The 22,481-nt window shown below is 43.4% G+C and overlaps 1 protein-coding gene across 4 annotated transcripts in view; it reads right to left on the bottom strand.

Annotated features, from left to right (window-relative positions):
- Window positions 1–1,151: 1,151 nt before the first annotated feature.
- The window catches only part of LOC119379400 (uncharacterized), a 297,764-nt gene continuing 276,434 nt past the window's right edge, over window positions 1,152–22,481 (bottom strand). For all 4 annotated transcript variants that reach the window (XM_037648718.2, XM_037648716.2, XM_037648717.2 and 1 more), the window contains 2 exons: window positions 14,390–14,560; window positions 1,152–2,465 (listed from right to left, as the gene is read on the bottom strand). In XM_037648718.2, coding sequence (XP_037504646.1) covers window positions 2,189–2,465; window positions 14,390–14,560 — 448 coding nt within the window. In that variant the 3' untranslated portion in view covers window positions 1,152–2,188. The remainder of the gene's footprint in view (window positions 2,466–14,389; window positions 14,561–22,481) is intronic.

Raw genomic sequence — 22,481 nt, 5'->3', positions numbered from 1 at the left:
CAAGCAGTCCTGTCTTACCAGAGTCGTCATATTTGTCGCTTTGTAGAATCACTTTGTTGGCTTCGTAGAATCACTATCTCTATCTATGGAGGCACATAGTTTTTTATCTCACTAAAATCGTTTTCGCTTTAACTAAAAGCTTTGGAATAATCATTGTAAAAGGCGCTCTGTGAGAAGGTGGCCATGCTCCACTTCCCAGAGTCGTCATATTTGTTGCTTTGTAGAATCACTTTATTGGCTTCGTAGAATCACTATCTCTATCTATGGAGGCACATAGTTTTTTATCTCACTAAAATCGTTTTCGCTTTAACTAAAAGCTTTGGAATAATCATTGTAAAAGGCGCTCTGTGAGAAGGTGGCCATGCTCCACTTCCCAGAGTCGTCATATTTGTCGCTTTGTAGAATCACTTTATTGGCTTCGTAGAATCACTATCTCTATCTATGGAGGCACATAGTTTTTTATCTCACTAAAATCGTTTTCGCTTTAACTAAAAGCTTTGGAATAATCATTGTAAAAGGCGCTCTGTGAGAAGGTGGCCATGCTCCACTGCAAGAAACAAGGAAACAGAGCCACTGAGCCTGCTTAAGCATTCGAATAATTGAAGGCTTTGAACTGCATTAATACTGCTATCTATTGTAAAAGAAGCAAAGCTCCAGAAAAAAGTTTACTTACTATTTTATTGATGCCGCATAATGCATACCGAGAAAGTGCACGTGTGACTCATCCACGAAAGAGCTTGTTGGCTAGTGCCTGACAACAGACCACTGCAGCCGTGTTGTGTTGCCAGGCAATGGACCACAGCGGGTTAAAGAGACTCTGAACTAGTAAGGCAAATATTAAGTCAACGTGGATTGTTGAAATAGCATTCCAGAAACCTCGTCGCATTTGTTTCGTGTGAAGAAAATGCTTACTTTCAAAGAAAATCATGTGTCAATGGTCTGCGTACCATTAGCACAATTCAAACCACCCACTTCTGAAAATGGGCTTGTGACACAGCATTCGTCATGCCTCCCTATACTGCCCGACAGCCGGCGCTGCGGTGCACAGCCTGGCAAAAATGGAACTTTTAGACAAACCGCCTCATTCTCAAAGGGTAATGCCAAGTTCTTTTTTCCATAAATCAAACTGAAATGCACAAGTTGCATTTGATTCCATCTTGCAATGCACTGAAATATTTTTAACTTTTTTTTTATCGTGATAGTTGGTGTACTTATGATTAATTGGTTATTCCAGAATGTCCCACTGGTGGCACAAACTGTGTCCTACGTTCTTTATCTTGATTGATCTTAATTTATGAAGTGCTGCTGTTCATAATTTGACATTCTAGATGTTCTCAAGCATTGACCTTTCACTCTGACCTAAAATGTTATTTGCCTTCAGTGTCTCTTTAAGAAAGCAGCACGATGTGTGACACATATATTCTCAACCCATTTGTTGTCCTCAAAGGCTCTAGCATAGCCCTTGCAGGTCAATATATCAAGCAAGAAGCTTACATATCATCCAGTCTATTTACGTGTATGTGTGGCATTCACTTCACGTGTGTACATCTTTACAGCTGGATATGTAACCTAGTGATCAGTTTCACTGCTGATCATGAGATTTTCTAACTATACTTTTGCAAATACAAGACAGCACTTGTAGAATTCTTTCTTACTATCCTTTCTTTTTTCGAGTTTCATGCTACATCCAAGTAAGTAACAACTGGAACATGAGTTACACTGACAATGAACTATGACCACAGTCATCTAGGCAGAAGTTAATTAAAGGTACAAGACCATCAAATTTGTGGGAAAACGTAGTTTGCTGCGAGCATCTCCTGCTGATAATACCATTCATATATTTACCAAACTTAAGCTCTTTGTGCCATGCTTTTCCCACATTAACAGTACAGGTAGCAAACATTAGAGCACTTACTGCTCCAGGACTACACACAAACTTCCCTATACACTATTCATATGTCAAAATAATGAATTTCATATAAAAATCCATCAACGGTACAATTCTTTGTAGGGCATGCTGATAGACACCTGCACAAAAGACAGAGACATATTGCATTCCGTGTCATCTGCTCTCATCAGCTGGCTCTAGAAATGCTCTCTACAAACATGTTCAAAGTGAAGGTAACTCAAAAGTAGCGAAGGTCAACAGTCTTATGGTGCGGACAATGCAAGCAACCCTGCAGTGCTATCAGATAACACATAAGGACTGCAGAAATGTCTGTACCCTTGGCAATAACAACCAGTCCTCGACCAGAAAGGATGCAATAAGGTGTGGTCCACAGGCTTCCAAGGTGAGCAACACATGAATCCTCTTGGGCACCACAAATCCTGCCAACAGTCCACGTGGTTGCCAACGTACCACAAAGGGTGCCAGGCCCTCACATAGTCGCAGCCAAAGCTGCTGACTGGGAGGGCTTGGACCTAGTCGCAGGGTCGACGACTGTGCTTCAGGAGAGCCAGTGAGCCTGAAGTCAAGAGGAAGAAACTTCTCACTGACAGTCACAGGAAGAAAATGTAGGTGAGTGTGAACATTACCATACAAGTGCAAAACTAAGATAAATTGTAAATTTTACAGAATTAAAAAACAAAAATCAAGGATAAAAAATAACGCACAAGTATCATTTCTCAGCTGAGTCGTCCATGGTCAACCAAAAAGCACAGGAAGAAAACACACACACAACTGAAGACCGGACTTGCATGAAGGCATGCATGCTATTAAATGAAAAATTGAATTCAATAGAACCTCGTCAATTCCGATTTCTTGAATAGAAAAAAATGTCCCAGGGTTATCGAGAGAACAACAAACAAATGCCTGCTACATTAAAGGGACCGACAACTGGCCAGAACGTGAAATAAATGAAAAGACCATATAATATAGCGACAGATTCCAGCATCCTTTTCACGTTGTGAGTAGGATTTATATTTTTAAATTGTGTGTAAAAGTAACAAAAACCGGTATGTCACGCAGCCTAGCGGAAGAGCCTTGAAGCTGGATTATGAAGTCAATCACTTTGCTGTATGTAGTTTGATGCCGTCATGCGTGCCATAATTAGTCCTCAAGGTTAGAGTGTATATATTATTATCCAGCCCCATACGAGGTAAAAGGAGCTGCACAGTGAGAAGCGGCGCTGCCTTCGCAGCCGCCAGTAGCTAGAGAGGCTGGCCCAAGTTGAGCCGCGGCACATGCGCGTGGAGTGCATGCATGCACAGTAACTCGCCGCGCTCGAACACGAAGCGCTCTCGCACTCGCTGTTTGCAGCATATGTTGTCTCGTGTTTGTATGACTTCATATTCGCCACAGACAGAAAATTTCTGATTACAAATGTTTCGCGGCGCTTTCCACGTTACCATTCCGTGATTAGACACTCTGACCGGTGAGCTTTCCATTGCACTGAATAGGTAGCATAAAAATTGGTTGTCGGTCCCTTTAACACACCTTTATTTACTGAATTAATGTGTTATTTTGGATAAAAGTAGTGTAAATGCTCCAATTTTTGTCATCTTGTGACTTCTTGCCGCAGTGCAAAACCCATGTTTTCATTCGAGATGTGCTTTTTAACTGCCCTCCCCTCTACTTTTACTACTACCACCACCACCACCACGAGCGCATTACAATATTTTATTTGCTTTGTAAAGCATTCACAGGTGTGCAACAGCCAAAACAAAATTTGGAACAATTTTTGGAGCCAGAAAATCTTGCTTTTTGGAGCAGGAAAATACATATTTGGAGCAGGTTACGGGGGAAAAAAAAGACTGTTTTGGAGCACCCAAATTCCAAATTTGGAGCAGTCACAAAGAAAGCTTGCTTTTGGAACAGTAAACAAAAAGATGTGCAAACCATTTGACGCAAGCGCAAGCATGCTTTCACCAGATAACATCCTGAAAGTCACCAATGAATTCTGCGGAAACAAGCAAGACCTTGTCCATGGTGAATTTGCACCATAGTTGGTCCAATGCCTAGTATTTATAGGATCAAGCAAAGAAAGACAAAACAAAAGAATGGAATAAAAACTGCAAACAATATTTTTATTTGTACTAAAAAGCGCTGTTATCAATGAGTAGCATTTGACCAGCCTATAACAAAACGAGCCCAAACTTAATTGAAACCAAACAGCTCTTCCATCTGAGAAGTATATAACTACACTGGACACAAATAAGGGTGATTCCACGAGAGATTGAACATGCATGTCCGGTCAATGTTTTTGTTTTATCTGGTTTATTTATATATTGTCTGGGCACATTCAACGTGCACAGAACTGAAAATTTCATTTCCAAAAAACGCTCCCAGTGCAGCAAAAAAATATTTGAAGGTGGCGGTGCGGGCGTCCCAATTTTGCTTACCAAAATATTTTATGATTTCACAGCCAAACTCAACGCGAGCTATAAGTGTTGTGTCGAAAATTTTTGCTGCTGGTTTTAATACACATTACTATAATGAATAACATCCATGCTTTCCTTATGCTGTCCTCAAAAAAGAAAAAATGAGAAAGAAGGGGCAAAAACGGCCCAAATCAAAAAAGTTTGCTAACTTTGATGCGCCTTGGTGCGTTTGCCACTTCACAGAGATACTTCAAAATGGTGTCAAATATAGAACAAACCCTTTGCAACATTTCTGCGAAAGATCGTTTTCCTACAAGCCGCACAAAAAAAGACAGTCCCAATTTTGACGAATATTCTTTTACCGAAGAGCACTTATGTCAGTCAAAACAAGGTTTCAATATTATATGTCCTCATTTGCTTTGTTCACAAGATATAAGGGGCCAATAGGGCCTATGCAGTGTGTGCTCACTTCAGTGCCTTTGCTGGTTGTTATCAACTTGCATTGTGAATAAATCTACAGTTTTAATTATTTTGCGGCAGCAAAACTTCGCTCTGGTGGCTTGCCTTAAGAAAAAAGTCACAGTTTCACCACAAGGGCGAAGCAATGAATTGGAATAACACACGAAGAACGAGAAGAAGCTCGATACTTGCAGAGCCTGTCACAGCTGTTACGTCTTTGTGCTTGAGCGACGCGTGGCAAGTGTCAACAATGGAGAATCAGATGCTCGTAGATGTTTCTTTTTCTTTTAAACTGCGGCGTGTGGAGTGACCCCCTGCATTTCTTACCACACGGGGCATCTGATGAAAGGGGTGCCCGGTGTTCTTTGTTTTTTTTTTCTTTCACATCAGAAGTGGGTACAGAAAAGGGCCACTTTGTCATGCGCGTCTCAAGGGCAGTTTTAAAATTGAAAGAAAATTAGGAGCGTTGCATCTGCAAGTGTCGGCAGTGGAGAATCAGATGCTCTTAGATATTTCTTTTTGTTTTAAACTGCGGCGCGTGGAGTGACACCCTGCATTTCTTGCCACGCGGAGGCCTCTGATGCAAGGTGTGCCCGGTGTTCCTTGTTTTTTGCTTCTTCCACATCACGAGTGGGTGCAGAAAAGGGCCACTTTGTTGTGCACGTCTCAAGGGCAGTTTTCAAACTGAAAGAAAATTAGGATCGTTGCGTGATGGAAAACACGCTCAAGCACCTCCGAGATTTGCTTACCACCATAGGTAAATGGTGTATATAAATAGCTCGCCGTTATTTCGGCACGTGGTGCGGCATGATTAAGCCATAAGTGGCGAAGCTGCCCAATTTATGACGTTTTTTCAGCGTCTTGCTAATGCGCTTTCCCACGTCAAGAACAGCAGAGGTCAATGGTGGCCAGATGGATATTATCCTTCAACAACGAATGTTGCCCACATGTTAATTATCACAGCACAGAGCCTTTAGACAGTTTTGGTCATAAAACGTGAAACTGTGAGCCATTCTAGCAAATCATTCATCACAGCAGCGCAGAAGTGGCAGAGTGAGTGCTGCGCTGTTTAGTATAAACGTTTCAACTTAGTCTAGGTCTTCGTTACACATGATGCATGTGGCTCATGGCTAGGTCCAAGTATTCTGTGCCAATCATTTGGTCCAAGTATTCCAATTATTTGGTCCAAGGCTAGGTCCAAGTATCCTGTGCCAACAGATACTGGGCCCCGAGTATCTGTTCGGAAGCTAGCTCATTAATTACTCGATATGTACTCAATCAAAGTGTTGTCATTTGAGGAGAGAAACGCCTTAAGCTGGAACTGGCTGAAATTACCAAAGCGCTCCCTGTCGGCGCTCGTTAGTGTCATGGCATGGCCTCAGAGATTGGCTCCGGCAACGGGCCGTTGCTCAGGCCGTTCCATTCACATGGGGAAAGCGCAACCAGAGCAAGCTGTGTGACAGCCAGAAGAGCGTCCCTGATTGAACGCTGAGCTTGGGCTAAGGTCGGCATCCCGTTGAATGTTAAAGAGTTAACAAGAATATAACACCACAGCCGGGCTAGAAACGCAAAGGTAAACGCGTCGTGCATCGTGTCTCCCCTCTACCTGGCCGTGATTTCTCACAGGGCGAGCGGAAAAGCAACAGCATGTTGCCAGAGCTAATCTCGGAGGCCACGGTCATGAGGCAGTACTTCACTTCACCAATCCCAGACGGCGACACTGCCCCCCGCGGACCAATGTCACTGTGAAAGGGAGATGGTGTGAGAGAGACATAAGGTGCGTTTGTGGAGCGACATGCATGAGCATCGGTGGCACAATTGTCTGAGCGCTCAGCTCCTATCATCGCGGACCGAGAGGCTGCGGGTTCAACTCCCAGGTCATCCAAATCAACGACTTTTTCTTCTGGTTTTTCTTTATTTTACTGACGTATATCCGTGACAGAAATACATCAATGAAGTCTTGCATAAAACACTTTCGTGTTGAAATATCGACCAGACATCGATGTTCGATCTCTCGTGGAATCACCCATAAGCCAATTGTGGCGTTTTTGTTTTTTCAAAAAGAGCCAAATGCACTTTAACTGAAACTGAGAAAAACGCACTTTTTTGCTACTGCCAATATGGTCGGGCTTGCTCCAACAATTTTTGCCAGTGTGTTCCTGTCCCCTGAATACCTCAAATCTATATTGCGGCTAAAATCTATATAGCCCACTATCGTCGGTACTCAGGAGTAAACTTTGTATTTGGCTCTTATAGATTGGCACATTTCATTTGGGCCTGAATTAGTTCGAAAAAGAAGTCTAAAATGATTAGAATGTACGGTATTTCACGATAAAATTAACAGTATCCTTGTGCTTCCATCAGTGCCGTCCTCCGTCGCATGCGCGTAATGGCGATGACTGGACCTAAAGAGCGAATGGTACTTCCTGGCAAAAGACGCACTATTCTGGATTGTTGGCAGTGTTTCCTTGTTCTTGGCATCTATTGAAGGCCTTGAAAAGTGCTCCAGATCTTCTTCTTCTGAGCTCATTTCCCGCCGTGCCGTTTCGGATCACTTCTCCTTCAAGGAATTAATCGGTGCCCGATATCTTCATTTCATATATCTTTTATATCAAATATACCGTCTTGGAGCAAAATAAGGACGTGATACTGAAGCGCTAAACTCGAAAAGAAACGCCAAGAGGCAAAAAGAAGCAGTAAAGTCAGGCTCTTACTCTTTATATTCGAGTGTTGCCCTACAATATCATGTCCTTCAGTAAGTGTCAATTCGCCCAAGAAAAACTAATCGCGGAACGTAAACACGATAGCAAGGCAACTAGGACACAAATGAAACAGACTGGATGAGACCATGTTGGTTATTTTGGTCATGATTGTTGACACAGCACTGGTTTCATGAATGTGGCTCAGTTTGGTTAAAACAGATGTAGAATTTGGCTCATTTTGATTAGAAATTGCCTTTTTGAGTTCATGTTACAATCAGGAATTGCCCCATTTTATTCCAACTGTTTTAGAAGTTCAAGATACTTAGGCACGCTTTACACTCCCGTGAAATTTAGCACAGTTTCGGTTTCTGCATTTAGCTCTTTTTGAAAAAAAAACGCCACAATTGTTCTATATGACTACAAGTTAACTAAATGAAGGAAGGGAATTCTTGAGTGCTCGCCTCTTTGTTAGACAGCCTTAATAAAAACCAACACATAATGAAGCCAAGGAAAGTAAAGGGGACGTTAATTGTACTGTTTTAAGTGTACTCAAACAATTGTGATATAGATGTGAAGAAAGTAAAGTGGACGAAAAGACAACTTGGCGCTGGCAGGGACCATACCTGCGACCTTCAGATTACGCGCCCGATGCTCTTACCAACCGAGCTACAGCGGCAGTCGTCCCCCCGTCCACTTATCGTTTATTTTATGCGCATGCAAACCCTGGAAGTGTTAGTCAGCGCCGCTCTTAGCCATGACGGCGAGTGTGGAACACTCTGTTTTTGCCAGATGGCATCACGTGCAGGTCGACAACTTTCCTTGGCTTCATTATCTGCTGGTTTTCATTAAGAAGTTAACTAGGAGCTCATAAAACATTACCAGCGCAGACACCAATGACGTGATATCAACACTTGGCCTTTGACCTTTTTTCATAGTGTGTTCAAGATTCTGAAGGGCACAGGGTAAAGCAAAAATTTTTTAAACACTACTTTTTTTTTCTTTGCAATTTGGGAAGTGTATCCCTTTGTGCACATTTTCCATATTCACTCTTTTCTTTGAAAGTCTTTTTTGTGGCTGAAAACCAATTTTTCCAAAAGCAAGTAGTGAGTGAACATGCACCTCAGGACAAGCCCCTCGTATGCGCTCCGTGCTTACGGCTCATTTTTCTTAAAAAAAGCTAGAATGGTTCTTTGGAGTCAGCTGTATATAAGAAATTGTCAGGTAACTTCTAAGGCAATCCCAAGATGCTGTGCGCCTTTTTATTCACATTTGTTCTTCCGAGCGTGTCTGTTCGAACACTTTTAGCTCCTAGCTTCATTACACCTTGTGTTTGTCATGCCTGTCGATAAATTGAGATGCTGAGGGTAAAGGAAGTCTTCAGCAACATAAATTTTATGGCAACCAATACATTTATCTTGTAAATGCGAATAAATGCCAGCGACGTACTGAGGTGCCGAATGCTGAACCAGCAAGCTCTTTGTCATCGAACCTAAGCCTTTTCAGCGTCCTTCGAGGAGAATCGCGTGCAGGTTAACAACGGGTATAGCTCTAATAGACATGAATATTATTTGTCTAGCAATTAGACAGAATTGCGCGTGCAAGTGTTGAGCTTGTGTCGCAGAGCTCTTGCTGTCTTTGTTTAGGCTTCAGAGTCTTAAGGACTGCGACAGTGGATGCTGGTCTTTCGTTTAATGATGGCAGTATCGCACGTGCCAAAATTCTGAAATCATTAGGATTGAAGCCTGGCCAAAACACAGTCAATTTGCCGAAAGAAGTTGACCACAATCAAGGATACACTGCGGATAGAGCTGCACGACAGCTCACGAAAGAAGAAGCAAGGCAAGCAAGACGACAGGCTCAAAAGTGAAAAAATGACTGTCAATGAATACCAAGCTCATAGCTACTAAATAAAACAGCTGAACTGTGTTTGGGGCAAAAGATGTCGCTCTTCAGCCGTTTTCTTACTTTAAACTCGATTATCTCAAAACCATGTTCTTTATTGCTTACAGTATTCGGATACTTTAGAAGTCAGCGGCATTTCCTTCTCTAAGGCGTATGCACACAAGCCTGCACCAATGGGCGCGCATTCCAGACTGACGTCATGAGCCAAACGGCCGGTGACCCTGCCTTCAGAGAACATTGCCGCGTGCATGAGCGGGAATATCTCGTAAGTCACGAAAGGGATCAGCTGCCATGCTTCGGCTGTGTGCCGCGCTTCGGTTGTGCCGCACTTCGGTTCTCTGGACTTCTTAACTTGTATCCGAGTATAGGTACTGTCGGCCGCAAAAGTTTGCAGGATCTGCAGTGCGTGGCGGAGCGATGGAAAACTGCAGTGCAGCGTCACCTACCGTGACGCGGCGGGTGTTAAGGCTATCGGCCTCGGTGATCAGCGACGGCGCGTTTAGACAACGTGCCGTTGCCGGATCTAATCGCGGAGGCCGTGGCCGATAGCCTCAACACCCGCCGCGTCACGGTAGGTGACGCAGCAATGCAGTTTTCCGTCACTCCGCCATGCGCTGCAGATCCCGAAAACTTTTGCAGCCGACAGTACCATTATTTCCTATGTATTCCAAGGTAACCAGTTGATATATTTTTCCTTGTATTCTGCATAAGTGCATACAACTACTGTACCAGAATTGAAATTATGCACTTCACAGTTTTTGTGTTACAAATTTTGAAAGATGCAAATTAACTCAAAATTTAGGTCCTAGTGGTAAAAAATTCACCAAAGTAGTTATATTAGTCAGATTTTAATGAATCTGGTACAGTTAAAATAGCACAAAATTTCATAGAAAATGATATATGTATCATGTAGATAACCCTTTTGGTTACTGAGAAAACGGTTCCTCAACCTGGTCCAAAATGCATGGGACACATAGGGCTTTAGTTCCCTTTCTTTAGGAGCACATGGCCACTTGCAACTTTGTTGATGCCTTTTTGCTTGACACCCAAGTTATTTCTTCGGCACCAGTGAGCGATGCCTTGCTGGCTGCCACTTGGTCCTCTAATAATGCTTAAAAACATCATGGAGTCCCACCAGCAAACACGCCAAAAAACGCCCTCTTGTTTGGGTCTTGCCAGCGCGACTGGATCGGACCGGATTGGATGATGTTGCCCCTCCTCACAGCAGGTTGCCAACGCAGGCTTTATTCCCGCTCAAACTGTAGTGTAAATAAAAATTTTGCGGTTCCATGGGCATTTTGGCGCAGCTCAGTGCAAAAATACTGAATTGTATCAAAACGGCGCAATTAGCGCAGCTGTTGCACCCCTGCATTCATAGCATGCTGCCAAAGAGTTGGGCTGGTCAAAGTCTGGTTTCTCACTACTTGAAACTTTTCTGTTAGACGTATTACTGCAATGTATTGGTAAGGTCGCTTGAAACACTTCTGTGCAATGAGCCGTACAAGTTGGCTTCTCCACAGCAATTTGGAGTTCCATGTAGCCGCACTCAACGAATGGCATCGAAGTGGCAAATGGAAAACAGAAGTGCAACTCTTGCTTCCTTGAGAGTCATATGCAGCAACTCTAGTGCATGGCAGTGCTGCTCCACTAGGGAGGCCAAGCTTCGGTACCCTATTTGCAAGCATCACTATCGCCTGTTTCAGGGTTGTCGTTAACAGCCCCCAACAGCTATGCATGGGAACATACAGATGCATTTTGATTCTGTCCTAACAGAATGCTAATCCTTGCGCAGTAATAGAATTTACCAATATACTGAAATACTTCTAAAGAAAGGTTGAACTAACGAGAAACCCAACCTTGACCAGCCTGGGTCTTTGGCAGCATGCTACGAAACTTGAATGAGCCACGATGCTTTGCAGGTGGATTTATCACAAGCGAGAATACCACACTGATTGGAACACTAGGCATTTCATTTTGATTCAGTCTGGACAGCAGTTTAGTCACCATTCCATCTGGATGGAATGTTACATGCAGCAACTTGTTTCGTCGGCACAGAACCTAAGTAATTGTTATCACTCCGCCTGCACGGAACGCTGGACACAGGCTATTTTTTTCTCAGTGGCCAGTAAGCTAGCTGGCAACAGTCTGGCCATCACGCTGTGGCCAGGGAGTTTAATGGCATGTGGACTGTTGTGTCTAGCAGTTTTTTCTCATTCTTATTTGCATTTTCATTGCCGTCTGTTACATCACCAGTCGCGTGTAGATAACGTCACAGTTTGAAAAAAAAAAAAAAGATTGGGTGCTGCCATGAATTGGCAGACAATAACGAAGAAGTTGTTTTGTTGAGCTCACATGCACTGAGCTGGCTTGGCACACAGTGACCGTATCTGATAGGCGATATAAAACAAACCACAGTTGAATCGCTCCTATCCTCAACAGTTTGCACACTGCACCAAGTCACAACTAGAAAGAGTGCCACATCCGCTGCACAAGAAACCATGGTTGCTAGTGACACCATCATAGCATCTGGCGGGCCCCTCGGGCATAGCCAGAAATTTTGTTAGAAGGGGGGGGGGAGGAGTTCAACCCCCCCTAAGTATGTTTGTGCACATGTTTGTATGTGTACATACAATATGCAAAAAAAAACTTGAAGGACGTTTAAGCTTTGCCTCCAAGAGTGAAATGCGATAGCATAATACGGCCTTATTTGCATCGCTTTCTTATTTGCTTGCCACGCTTTGCTTCTCTGTGTACACCTCACCTGTGCCGAGAGGAAGAATGTCTGTGTGCGGTAACATTTGCCATTTTAAACTCTCCTAAAATGCCTACTGCAAGTACAGTTGCAAAGTGTCACTACACCATAATTTATCATTCTGCAAATTAGCAAAGTACTCACTACGCATCTGTAAGGCAATATGCTGTACACTTTCTGGATCCTGCGGCTGATGATGATCAACTATGCCTGAATGCATCATAATTGGTGCGCCTTTAAGCCACCCACTTGTTGTGCAATTCACATGCTGTGACACCTGGTGAAATTCTACGCTTCTGCCACACACTATTACACAGGTTAACATGACTCCTCACAAATGATGCCTGTATAGGGTTATTTTCCGAAGTAGATTCAAGCCCAGGTGTAGCTCTGCGGTAGAACATCTGTTAGCCACGCAGAATGCCTGGGTTCAATTCCAGCTTGAACTCCTGGTTTTCGTTCTTTGCATCCATCGTGATTTTTCGCTTACAACCAACACGCCGGTAATGCCAATACAGGAATTTCTGAGACATGGGCTCTTTAAAGGGCCCCTAAACCGCCTCCGATAATTTTTTAACATTTCAAGTAAACGCGCGCATCAAATTCAGAATGCTGTCACGATCAACAATGCCCAACGTAGCAGCGCTACGAGCCATGGGCATGCCACAAATTCCAAGAGAAAATCACTCATTCTCTACGGGTCTTTCGGTATCCCCAGCATTGGCCGTGACATCACCGTTCGCGTCTGGTCATGTCATCCACAAAAAGAATCTGTTTGTATGCTCGCAGGTACATGCGCTCGCCGCTCTTCCTCCTTGCACATCGAGGAGGAGCACTCGGCCAGGAGAGATGAGCCAATAAACAGAGCGTATCGAAAGAAACAGCGAAGCGAACGAGACCCGCTTCGGATAATCAAATGTGTGTAACTTCGCTATTACAGCACTGTTTCGAAAAATTCTCGCAGCTACGTGTTTCTTGAAGACCCATGAACAACCTCAACACCACAATTAAATTTCAACCTCTGGGTGGTTTAGGGGCCCGTTAACATCAAGGCCAATAACATTCAGGAGGGGGGGAGTATTGAACACCCCCCCCCCCATCTGGCGACGCCAATGGGCCGACCATACATCTCTGAAGGCACACGCATGGCCTACACACACCGAGTCAGAATAAAACTATTTGTTTGCCACAGTTGCTGTGGATGAAATCTAGCTAACAATGAGATCCTGGTTGGCGACCACACAATTGCGAAGGCAGTCAGCCATAGCACTACGAGAAAAAATTTAATTACTCATTGGTGCTCCCCTTGACCCCTTCCCTCATTTTTTTGTTCGTGCTGCACTGTGTATAGACTGGTCTACTGTGTAAAAAAACTACTGTTTACCACAGCCATTGCAGACTAAATCGTCGTTGCTGTCAACGCGATCACGGATTGTGAACACACAGTTCTAAAGGCACATGACCAATGGAGTGGTAGACGCACATAGGCACAAAACATTCACGCTTTCCTATTGTTACAGTAATAATAATAATATCTGGTGTTTAACGTCCCAAAGTCACGATATGATTATGAGAGACGCCGTAGTGGAGGGCTCCGGAAATTTCCACCACCTGGGGTTCCTTTAACATGCACCTAAATCTAGGTACACGGGCTTCAAACATTTCCGCCTCCATCAAAAATGCAGCCGCGGCGGCCGGGATTCGATCCCACGACCTTCGGGTCAGCAGTCGAGCACCATAACCACTAGACCATTGTGGCGGGGCCTTCTGTTACAGTATGGTTCATGCTGATAACTATGGCGACCCAGACTGCACCACTTCATTTCGATTGGACACCATGCCATTTTCCCTGTCATGTGCGGCACAATTGTGGCATCTTGTGCTGGGCACATTCTGGGGATTGTTTGAATTGACTGGGGCGTGACCAAATATACATAAATTGATGAGAGTTTGATGCCTTTAAATAATGGATTTACTTGCGAGGATGAGAGTACGAGACTAAGTTATCCTATTTTCTGCATTAATGATGTTTTACTCACATGCAATATTGCATTCTGGTGGAATTCAAGTATCATTTCTAGCCTCCCCTCCCCTTTCCCCACTTTTAATTTAAGGAGCCCACGAACAATAACCTTATGCGTGTTTTGATAGCCTGACAGCACAACCGTGGAAAAGGGCATTCGTCAGTGCATTGCTACAAGTGTTTGTCTCTCCAACCTCTGTGAAAAAACAAAAGAAAACAGAAACAGCATACTGTTCGCACAGGCTATGCCAGACCATAGCCCGATAAGTGTCCTGTGATGGGTGAGCCTGATCACAGAGCGGCTGTGGAATAGGCAGTGGGAGCAGCAGGTCTTCAAATCGCACTTGCAGCGGCTCCAGCCAGCACACATGACTGCAGCTGTCCAGGCTAGTGAATTCAGCCCTGCATAAATTGATCACTGACTGTAGCCAAAGCAGTTGCACCATTTAAGGCCCAACAATTGATTTAGGTTTTATTGCTTTATGCAAACAATTATTGGTGCACCGTACTGTGGAAAGGATCCAGTTGCATCAGCTATCGGGCATACCTTGGTCTTTAAAAGCATTTCAATCCAGGAGAAAAATTATGGCTGTGATCAAACCATCAGGTATCATGCTCGAACTAATTTATGTGAAGTGCAGAAAAAGAAAGCATATGCCATTCCCTTATAGGTGGACAACTGAATATAGTGCACGAGGGCATTTTAATCACTGCACCCGGAACTGGAAAGTGTGATTGGTATCTGTTTTAATATAACCAGGTTCAATAATACTATGAGAAAACAAGGCCAGAACTTAGCACCTCTAACTCTCAACGTACAGAATAGCATACCTGTCATTTGCACCACCAAATCATTGCTGACAGCTAGTCACTGCCGACTCCTAAAATGTGTATATGAATAAATTAAAAAATTCGCATGCGATAAACTCCATGCTATACATACTTTTTTGCCAAGTGACCTAAGTATGGGAGGTTAAAACTGCACGAAAGAAACAAACACAGGTGGAAGGAACGAACATAACACCACGGGCACAGTGGTGTTATGTTTGTTCCTTCCACCTGTGTTTGTTTTTTCTTGCAGTTTTAATCTCCCTCAAAGTATGACCCAACTAGCAAACAGTCACATATTTTTTTGTTGTAGCGGTCCAAGTAAAAATGCAGGACAATCAAGGCGCAAGTAATTGTGAATATATGTTATTTAGTTAACAGATGAAATTTAATCAGTGATATTTGTTTAAAGTAAAAAAAAAAAGTTTTGAAGTTGGCAACTTGGCGCTACTCAGTACACTGCAGAAACATAGAGCAGTAGATCGAATTTAGTGCTTTTCTGGTTAAGTGAGATATCATGGGTCGCTTAGCATACAAAAAGCATTGTACATTGTACCTTCTCTGTGTTGCATCCACAGTCCTATAATGCTGCTCAAGGGACTGACAACCGATTTTTATGGACCAAGCTTTTTTTTTTTTTTTGGCGAAACTGAAAGTTCAACCTGCAGCGGTTGATTCCAAAAGCATGTGGATATTTTGTAAGCAGAATTTTTCTATCTGAAAAGCCTAAAAAAATGCACGAGTACCACTTCCAGCAACGCTGAGAAGTGACAGCAATGCTGATAGATCTCCCTGCAAATTGTGAAAGCCATTCATCGTTCTGCCTTCACAGGAGCGAGTGCAACTTGGGTTAACCAACTTCATTTTTGCATTTTCAACCATTTTTGAAAATAAAAAGCTGGTATGATAAGTTTGTGTTATTGTACAGAGCATTCTTATATTTGTACCGTGTTTCCCCCCAAATATGTGCCTACGTCGTGCATGGCTGGCTGCCAGCATCATCTTTTGCCTGATAGACAAGACCAAACCAAGTCATCGAAAAAAAAAACTGCTGTTGCATGACGTCAGCAGCCCTTGATGGCACTTTCAAGCCAGGCATCCCGGATTGACTCAACACTCAACAAAGCAGCTGTAGCACTTAGAACAGGTCACAATGCGTCATTGCAAATGTAGCCAATGAATTGATCTTGCATGCAGCTGCTCAAGAGCATCAGATCATTTTGTCAAGCAAAGATATTGCTACTTTTCTGCTCAACGCAAACGAAGGCTTATCTGCTCATTTTAAGTTAAAAAACATTATGATTTAAAAAAAGTACTCTGCATTTCGATATTAATAAAAAGACGATTAACCATGTACACCAGTAGGAGGTCACATGATTGACTGTGTTTGCATTTTTTATTTATTTATTCATTCATTTATTTATATGAATTACCCTCAGGGCCAGAGGCATTATAGAGGGGAGTGGAACATTGAAGAAAAAACACATAATGCAAACACTGTTCACCAAATACAATGTTAGCTAAGTAACAGTACAAGCCGTAACAAAATTTGCCAAAAAAAACATAATTACATAATTGGTCGGTTGCACAACAGTACACTTGTGTTTAAAACATTATAAAAGTGGGAATGAAGAACAATGTAGGTGATCGATCCTGGAAGATTATTCCAGTGCTGTGAGGTGTGGAGAATAAATGATGATTACAGTGTGCGTTAAGCATTGCATGATTCCCACCTTTTGGGGATGATCAGAGTGAGTGGAGATGTATGATGGAGGGAGAATAAGGTTGTTATGCAGGGTGCAACTGTAGTATATTTTGTGAAAGACACAGGCGAAAGAATTTGCGACAACAGGTGAGGAACGGAAGCTGTAAAGACTCTTTCATTAAAGTGATACTTGCAGGACTACTGTAGTTTCCGAGAATAAAGCAGAGAGAGTTATTCTGGACTAGCTCAAGAGCAGGGGTCAGTACATTAGAGGAGGGGTCCGAAATGGAAGCGGCATATTCTAGTTTACTTCGGACTAAAGTTTTTTAAAGGAGGAGTTTTAAAGGGACAGGAGCAGAAGAAAAGTAGCATCAGAGATATCCCAAAGAACAGTTAGTATTGCCAATTATTTCACTAATAAGAAGAGACCAAATAAGAGTGCTAGTTATGTGAACGCCTAGGCAGCTATAAGACGTTACGGTTTCAAGAGAAGAGTTGTCAAGCAAGTAGTAAGCGGAGTGAGTAGATGTACGGGAGACGCGTAATACTTAACATTCGGTAGTGTTCAGTTCCATTAGCCAGGATTTACATCAGTTAGATACTACAAAGCTGATGTCATTTTGAAGAACTGTGACATATTTCGGTGAGTCATTTCTTGGTATACTACACAATTTTCAACAAATAAGTGAATGTTAGATGTTACACATTCGGGCGTAATCATTAAAATAAATTAGAAAAAGGACAGGGCCAAGTACAGAACCTTGGGGTATGCCAGAATGAACGGGGCTCAATGGGGAATTAAAGATGTTAGCAGGCATAAATTGCGACCGTCCAGTTTAAAAATATTCATTCCACGAAAGTAGTTTGTTATCTTTGTTCCACTTGCTTAATTTCATGAGATGTGAATTGTGGCAAACTTTTCCAAAAGCTTTTGTGAAACCTAGGAATATACAGTAAGCGGTGGAACGACGATCAAGGATAGTATGTAGTTTAAATGGTATTCATGTGGTGTCGTGCATTTCATGTTGCTAATCTTCGAGTCTCTGTTGGCTCCCGACCAGATTCAGTTTCTCGTGGTATGTCACAGATTTTTACACGTGGATCGCCAGTGGTGTACCAAATTGTTCGCGAGTGAGGGGGGGGCAAGCCTCCCTCGCACCGTCCGCCGTTTCTATATATCACACACACACACACATATATATTTATATATACAATAATAATGAGAACTAACAGACAAAAATGCCAAGGCAAGTATAGGGGATGTTATTTGTAGTAATCAGGATATAAATGTGAAGAAAGAAGTAAAGAGAGTAAAGTAGAGTCATAGTGAGGGTCTCGTTCTAGCAGACTTGGTGCCTTCAAGTTGCAAGGGATTATTGGTCAGCTGCCAGCTCGTAAAGAGATCACGTGCTACGTGACGCCAACAGGCAAAAAAAGAGTGTTCCACACTCGCCGCCATGGCTGCGATAGGCGCTGACTAACACTCCTAAGTTTGAATGCACATATATACCCCATAAAGTGGACGGGAGGATGACCGCCACCGTAGCTCAGTGGTAGAGCATCGGACACGTTATTTGAAGGTCGCAGGTTCGGTCCCTGCCAGCGGGACGTTATCTTTTCCACTTTACTTTCTTCACATTTATATCCTCCTGATTACTACAAATAACGTCCCCTATACTTTCCTTGCCATTACTGTCTGTTAGTTATCATTAATATTGTGTCTAACAAAGAAAAACGAGCCTTTAAAAAGTCATCTTCATTCCTTTATATATATATATATATATATATATATATATATATAGAGAGAGAGAGAGAGAGAGAGAGAGAGAGAGAGAGAGAGGGGGGGGGGGGGAATCACTTCATTCGCACTCAATTTGATGCGATTTTTCATATACAGATATGGAATTTGTTTAGCAGTGTTTAATAACATTATAGAAAAAGTACAGTCAGTTCCACGTAGCATGCACTGGGACAAACATACATATACGTGCTAGCCTGGACACAATTATGTCGATGGCAGCCTCCGCAGTATCACTCAATGAAATTTCGTTAACGTCTAGAAGCTGCTCACTCATAATTGCATTTTTTAATGTAGGTAGCAGTGACTGAACCTTTTCTTTTCCGTAATTAGTACTACCCTTTCTTGCGGATATTGAGGTTTGCGTGTCTTCTATTTTGTCTTGTTTGCTCCTTGTTGCAATAGTGTTTCTTGCACGTTGTTATTATTATTACTATTATTATATTACTATTATTGTTAACTTGCCACAAGCTTTTTTTTAAAGTAAGAATTTGTGGTATTCGGGGCATAGTACATTCTTTATACTCATCGTATTTGTATTTGCAACTTTGATTGGAGCATACCAACTTCATAGTAGAAAACAGCGCAATACAACAAAGACAAGAAAGGCTAAACAGGACCAGCACTGAACAGCGCTGGTCCTGTTTGGTCTTTTTTATCTTCGTTGTATTCCGCTGTTTCCTACTTTGCTAGAAGGGCCTCTGCCCCCTCCAAGTAAATACACCTATGCAAACGGTGTAAGCACAAATTTTAGTTGACGGAAATGTGGGTGATTATAACGTTAAAATACCCCACATTGTTTCCTTCCACGTTGTTGGTTAGCTGATTACGATTGGTCGAAATTTTCTGGGTCATGCACACATCACCTGCTCGTAACACGATGCAACAAATGACTCCAAAATGATCCACTGCGTAATGACCACTCATCAACGACTACATAAAAAATAATAGAATACACTATTTTCAATACGGCATATTTTTGGCCATTGGTTCTTAGCCATTTAGAAAAAAATTTTCCGTGTGCCTTAAAATCGCGTGCTTGTTACGTGACGTCACAAATATGTGATATCTCGTGGTGATGTGTGCACACTAAACAGCACGTTACTATGCTGAACAACACCTAAACATTTTTTGGAATAGCCGGACAGTGTCTCTGAATGTAATTCAAGAAGGGCTGCCCACCGATCACACTGGCAGCGGCTACTTATAGTAGCTGGCCAGGTGGATTCATATGAGTATAATAAATAGTTTCAGTTGTAGTATAACGATGTTGAGCTGTTTGTGCGCGTATACAACTCCATGAACTCATCCTTGCTGAGAGAGAGGGAGGGTGGCAGGGAGAGAAATAAACAGCGCTGCTCGTGTGTGCTTCTTTACTGTCCGAGTTGTATTTTGCCTTGTACAAGACAATTCAAGATGACTCAAGACCAACTAGCCCGGCTGTCAATTCAGTCTCCTTAGTCCAGAAAACCCAGGTCATGGGATCGAATCCCGGCCACGGCGGCCGCATTTTCAATGGAGGCGAAAATGCTTGATTGAGGCTCATGTGCTTAGATTTAGGTGCACATTAAAGAACCCCAGGTGGTCAAAATTTCAAGGAGCCCTCCACTACGGCGTCTCATAATCATATCATGGTTTTGGGACATTAAACCCCAACAATTATTAGGCCAGAAAGCCGTGGACTTTGAACATTTCCATGGTCCGGTATATCAACTTGCGAGACAAGCTTGAAAGCTGGGCTTCCCAATGCACTCGAGTCCACTGCCTTATTCCCCGCCTTGTTCCAAACTTGCCCGATCACTGCAAGCTACCATATGCAAGCTACGCTTTTAGATTCATGTAAAAACTAGAGGTGTGCGAATATTCGAAATTTCGAATATTTTTCAAATAGTCTTTGCTATTCGATTCGATTCGCACTGGAATTTTACTATTCTAACTTCCCAAAAACAAATACAGTCAATGCCCAATTGAAAGTGACCCCTTCAAATTTTTAATATGCTTCACCTCATTACACTCTCGTATTGCGGCAAAGCTGCCTTTCAAGCTCCGTTACGGTCGAACTTTGCCAAGAGACGTCGTCCGATTGAAAGTGGTCCCTAGATGTTCAATATGCTTCATCTCGTCACACCCCGGTATTGCGGCAAAGCTGCCTTTCAAGCTCCGTGACCGGTCGAACTTTGCCAAGAGACAGTCAACGTCCGATTGGAAGTGGGCCCTAGAGTTTCGATATGCTTCACCTCACCACACCCCGGTATTGCGGCAAAGCTGCCTTTCAAGCTCCGCTACGGTCGCAAATGTATTAGCTCAAGAAAACGTTGGTTCCAACATGGAGATGAAATATGTGGCAGAGATAAGGGGGCTCAATTAATGTTGTTTTAGACCTGAAATTTGGGCAGGAAGTCCGAAAAATCGGAAGCCGAAGCTTTTTAGCATCCAAAATTTCAGATGTTCTTATATCGACGTCTACGAGGCAGATTTGGAACTCCGGACTTGAAGGGAGCACACCCTTGACCGCCACATCAGTTGGGCTTCCGTAGCAGTTGAAAGAGGAGGAGAGGCTGAGGAAATGGCATCTTTGCCTATCATGTGTAAAGTGTTGTCGGCAACACTTTGGATGCACCAAATCATGTACATAAATAGGATTCGGCCTCTACATTGCCTCATTCTTGATAAGACAACTATGAAATACCACCCCGCCAGTGCTTCATCAACCTAGCGAAAAGAAACACTTTCATGTTGCTATCTCCCAAGAATATGCTTATAATCCTCTCTAACTTTTTTAAGTGCGAATGCACTTTATAAGCGACCCTGAATCCGCCGTCCCATAGCAACGGCGCGAGGAGCGGAGAGGAGCGTCTGTAGCAACGGCGCAGCGACGTCACGCCCCACGTGACTGCGCGCGCTCCGCCCTCCGCTCCGTGGCTGCGCGCGCCCCGCGCATTGCCTGTGGTGATGAAGGCCGGCGGCGAGACGCCGAACGAAAGCGTGCGAAGCGAGCCGAGCACCCCGAAGCCGATCTGGCGCGGGGACGCGCGATGCGTGAGCGAGCGCGGGCCCTCGAATTCGATCGGCCGGACGCGCGCTTCCAGCGAGACTTCCTGGACCGCAGCTTCGGATATAGCTGCGCGGTGTGCGATCGACTGTGGTTCGACAACAACCTGAGCCCCATCTCGGGCGTGCGCAACGCCGCCAACAAGTTGAACGCGTTGCGGGTTCTTTGGAACGAGTTCGGAAGACAGATCATCATCATCAGTAAAAGTGCTTTGCACTTAAAAATGGCCAGACCTCCGTGGGTCGGCTGGCGCGTGCTCTCTCGCTGCCGTCTCCTTCGCTCGGCTCTGCAGTTTAGACGCGCGCCCCCCCCCTCATGGCATCACCCCGTGCTTCGCACTTCCTCATACTCCCCTTCGGGGAAATGCGGTTTTTTTTTTCTGTATAATTTCGCTTCGAAGTATTCGAAAAATATTCTACAAAAATTCGAGAAATATTCGAAAAATATTCCATTCAATTCGCACTCCCACTTCAATATTCGGATTCGCTTCGCACCCAGCTCTAGTAAAAACATTGACGAGGCGAAGCCGGTTAATCGGAAACTCAAGCACAGAAACGCTCTTTGGCTCCCCCAATGCGGCTCAACTATACAACACTCAAGCTGTGCACACTGATTAACTCAGAATATTTTATATAGAGCAGAGGTGATGCTATTCGTTTCCGATGAAACAAAATGAATTTCCTGAAACAGGAAGAGCGTTTGATCGGTTCTTAAAACATTTACTGGTTCCTGTCCGTATTTGCGTCGTCGATTATGTAAATTTCAGACCAGGCAGAGAAGAATAAAGTCATGACAGAGTGCTCTAACGCTAAGAGCCTCTACTCAGCAGTAGCCTTCTCTGCACTGCAGCACAAAGCATCGCATAGGTGGCCTGCACCGCAGAGAACCTACAGTGCGTGGTCGTGAGACACAGGAGACAATCTCGACAGCAGAAGCGTAG

This window comes from Rhipicephalus sanguineus, chromosome 1 (assembly GCF_013339695.2).
Source record: "Rhipicephalus sanguineus isolate Rsan-2018 chromosome 1, BIME_Rsan_1.4, whole genome shotgun sequence".
Classification (NCBI taxonomy): Eukaryota; Metazoa; Arthropoda; class Arachnida; order Ixodida; family Ixodidae; genus Rhipicephalus; species Rhipicephalus sanguineus.
Note: the sequence above shows the minus strand (reverse complement) of the source record. Positions and strands in the feature narration are given on the sequence as shown.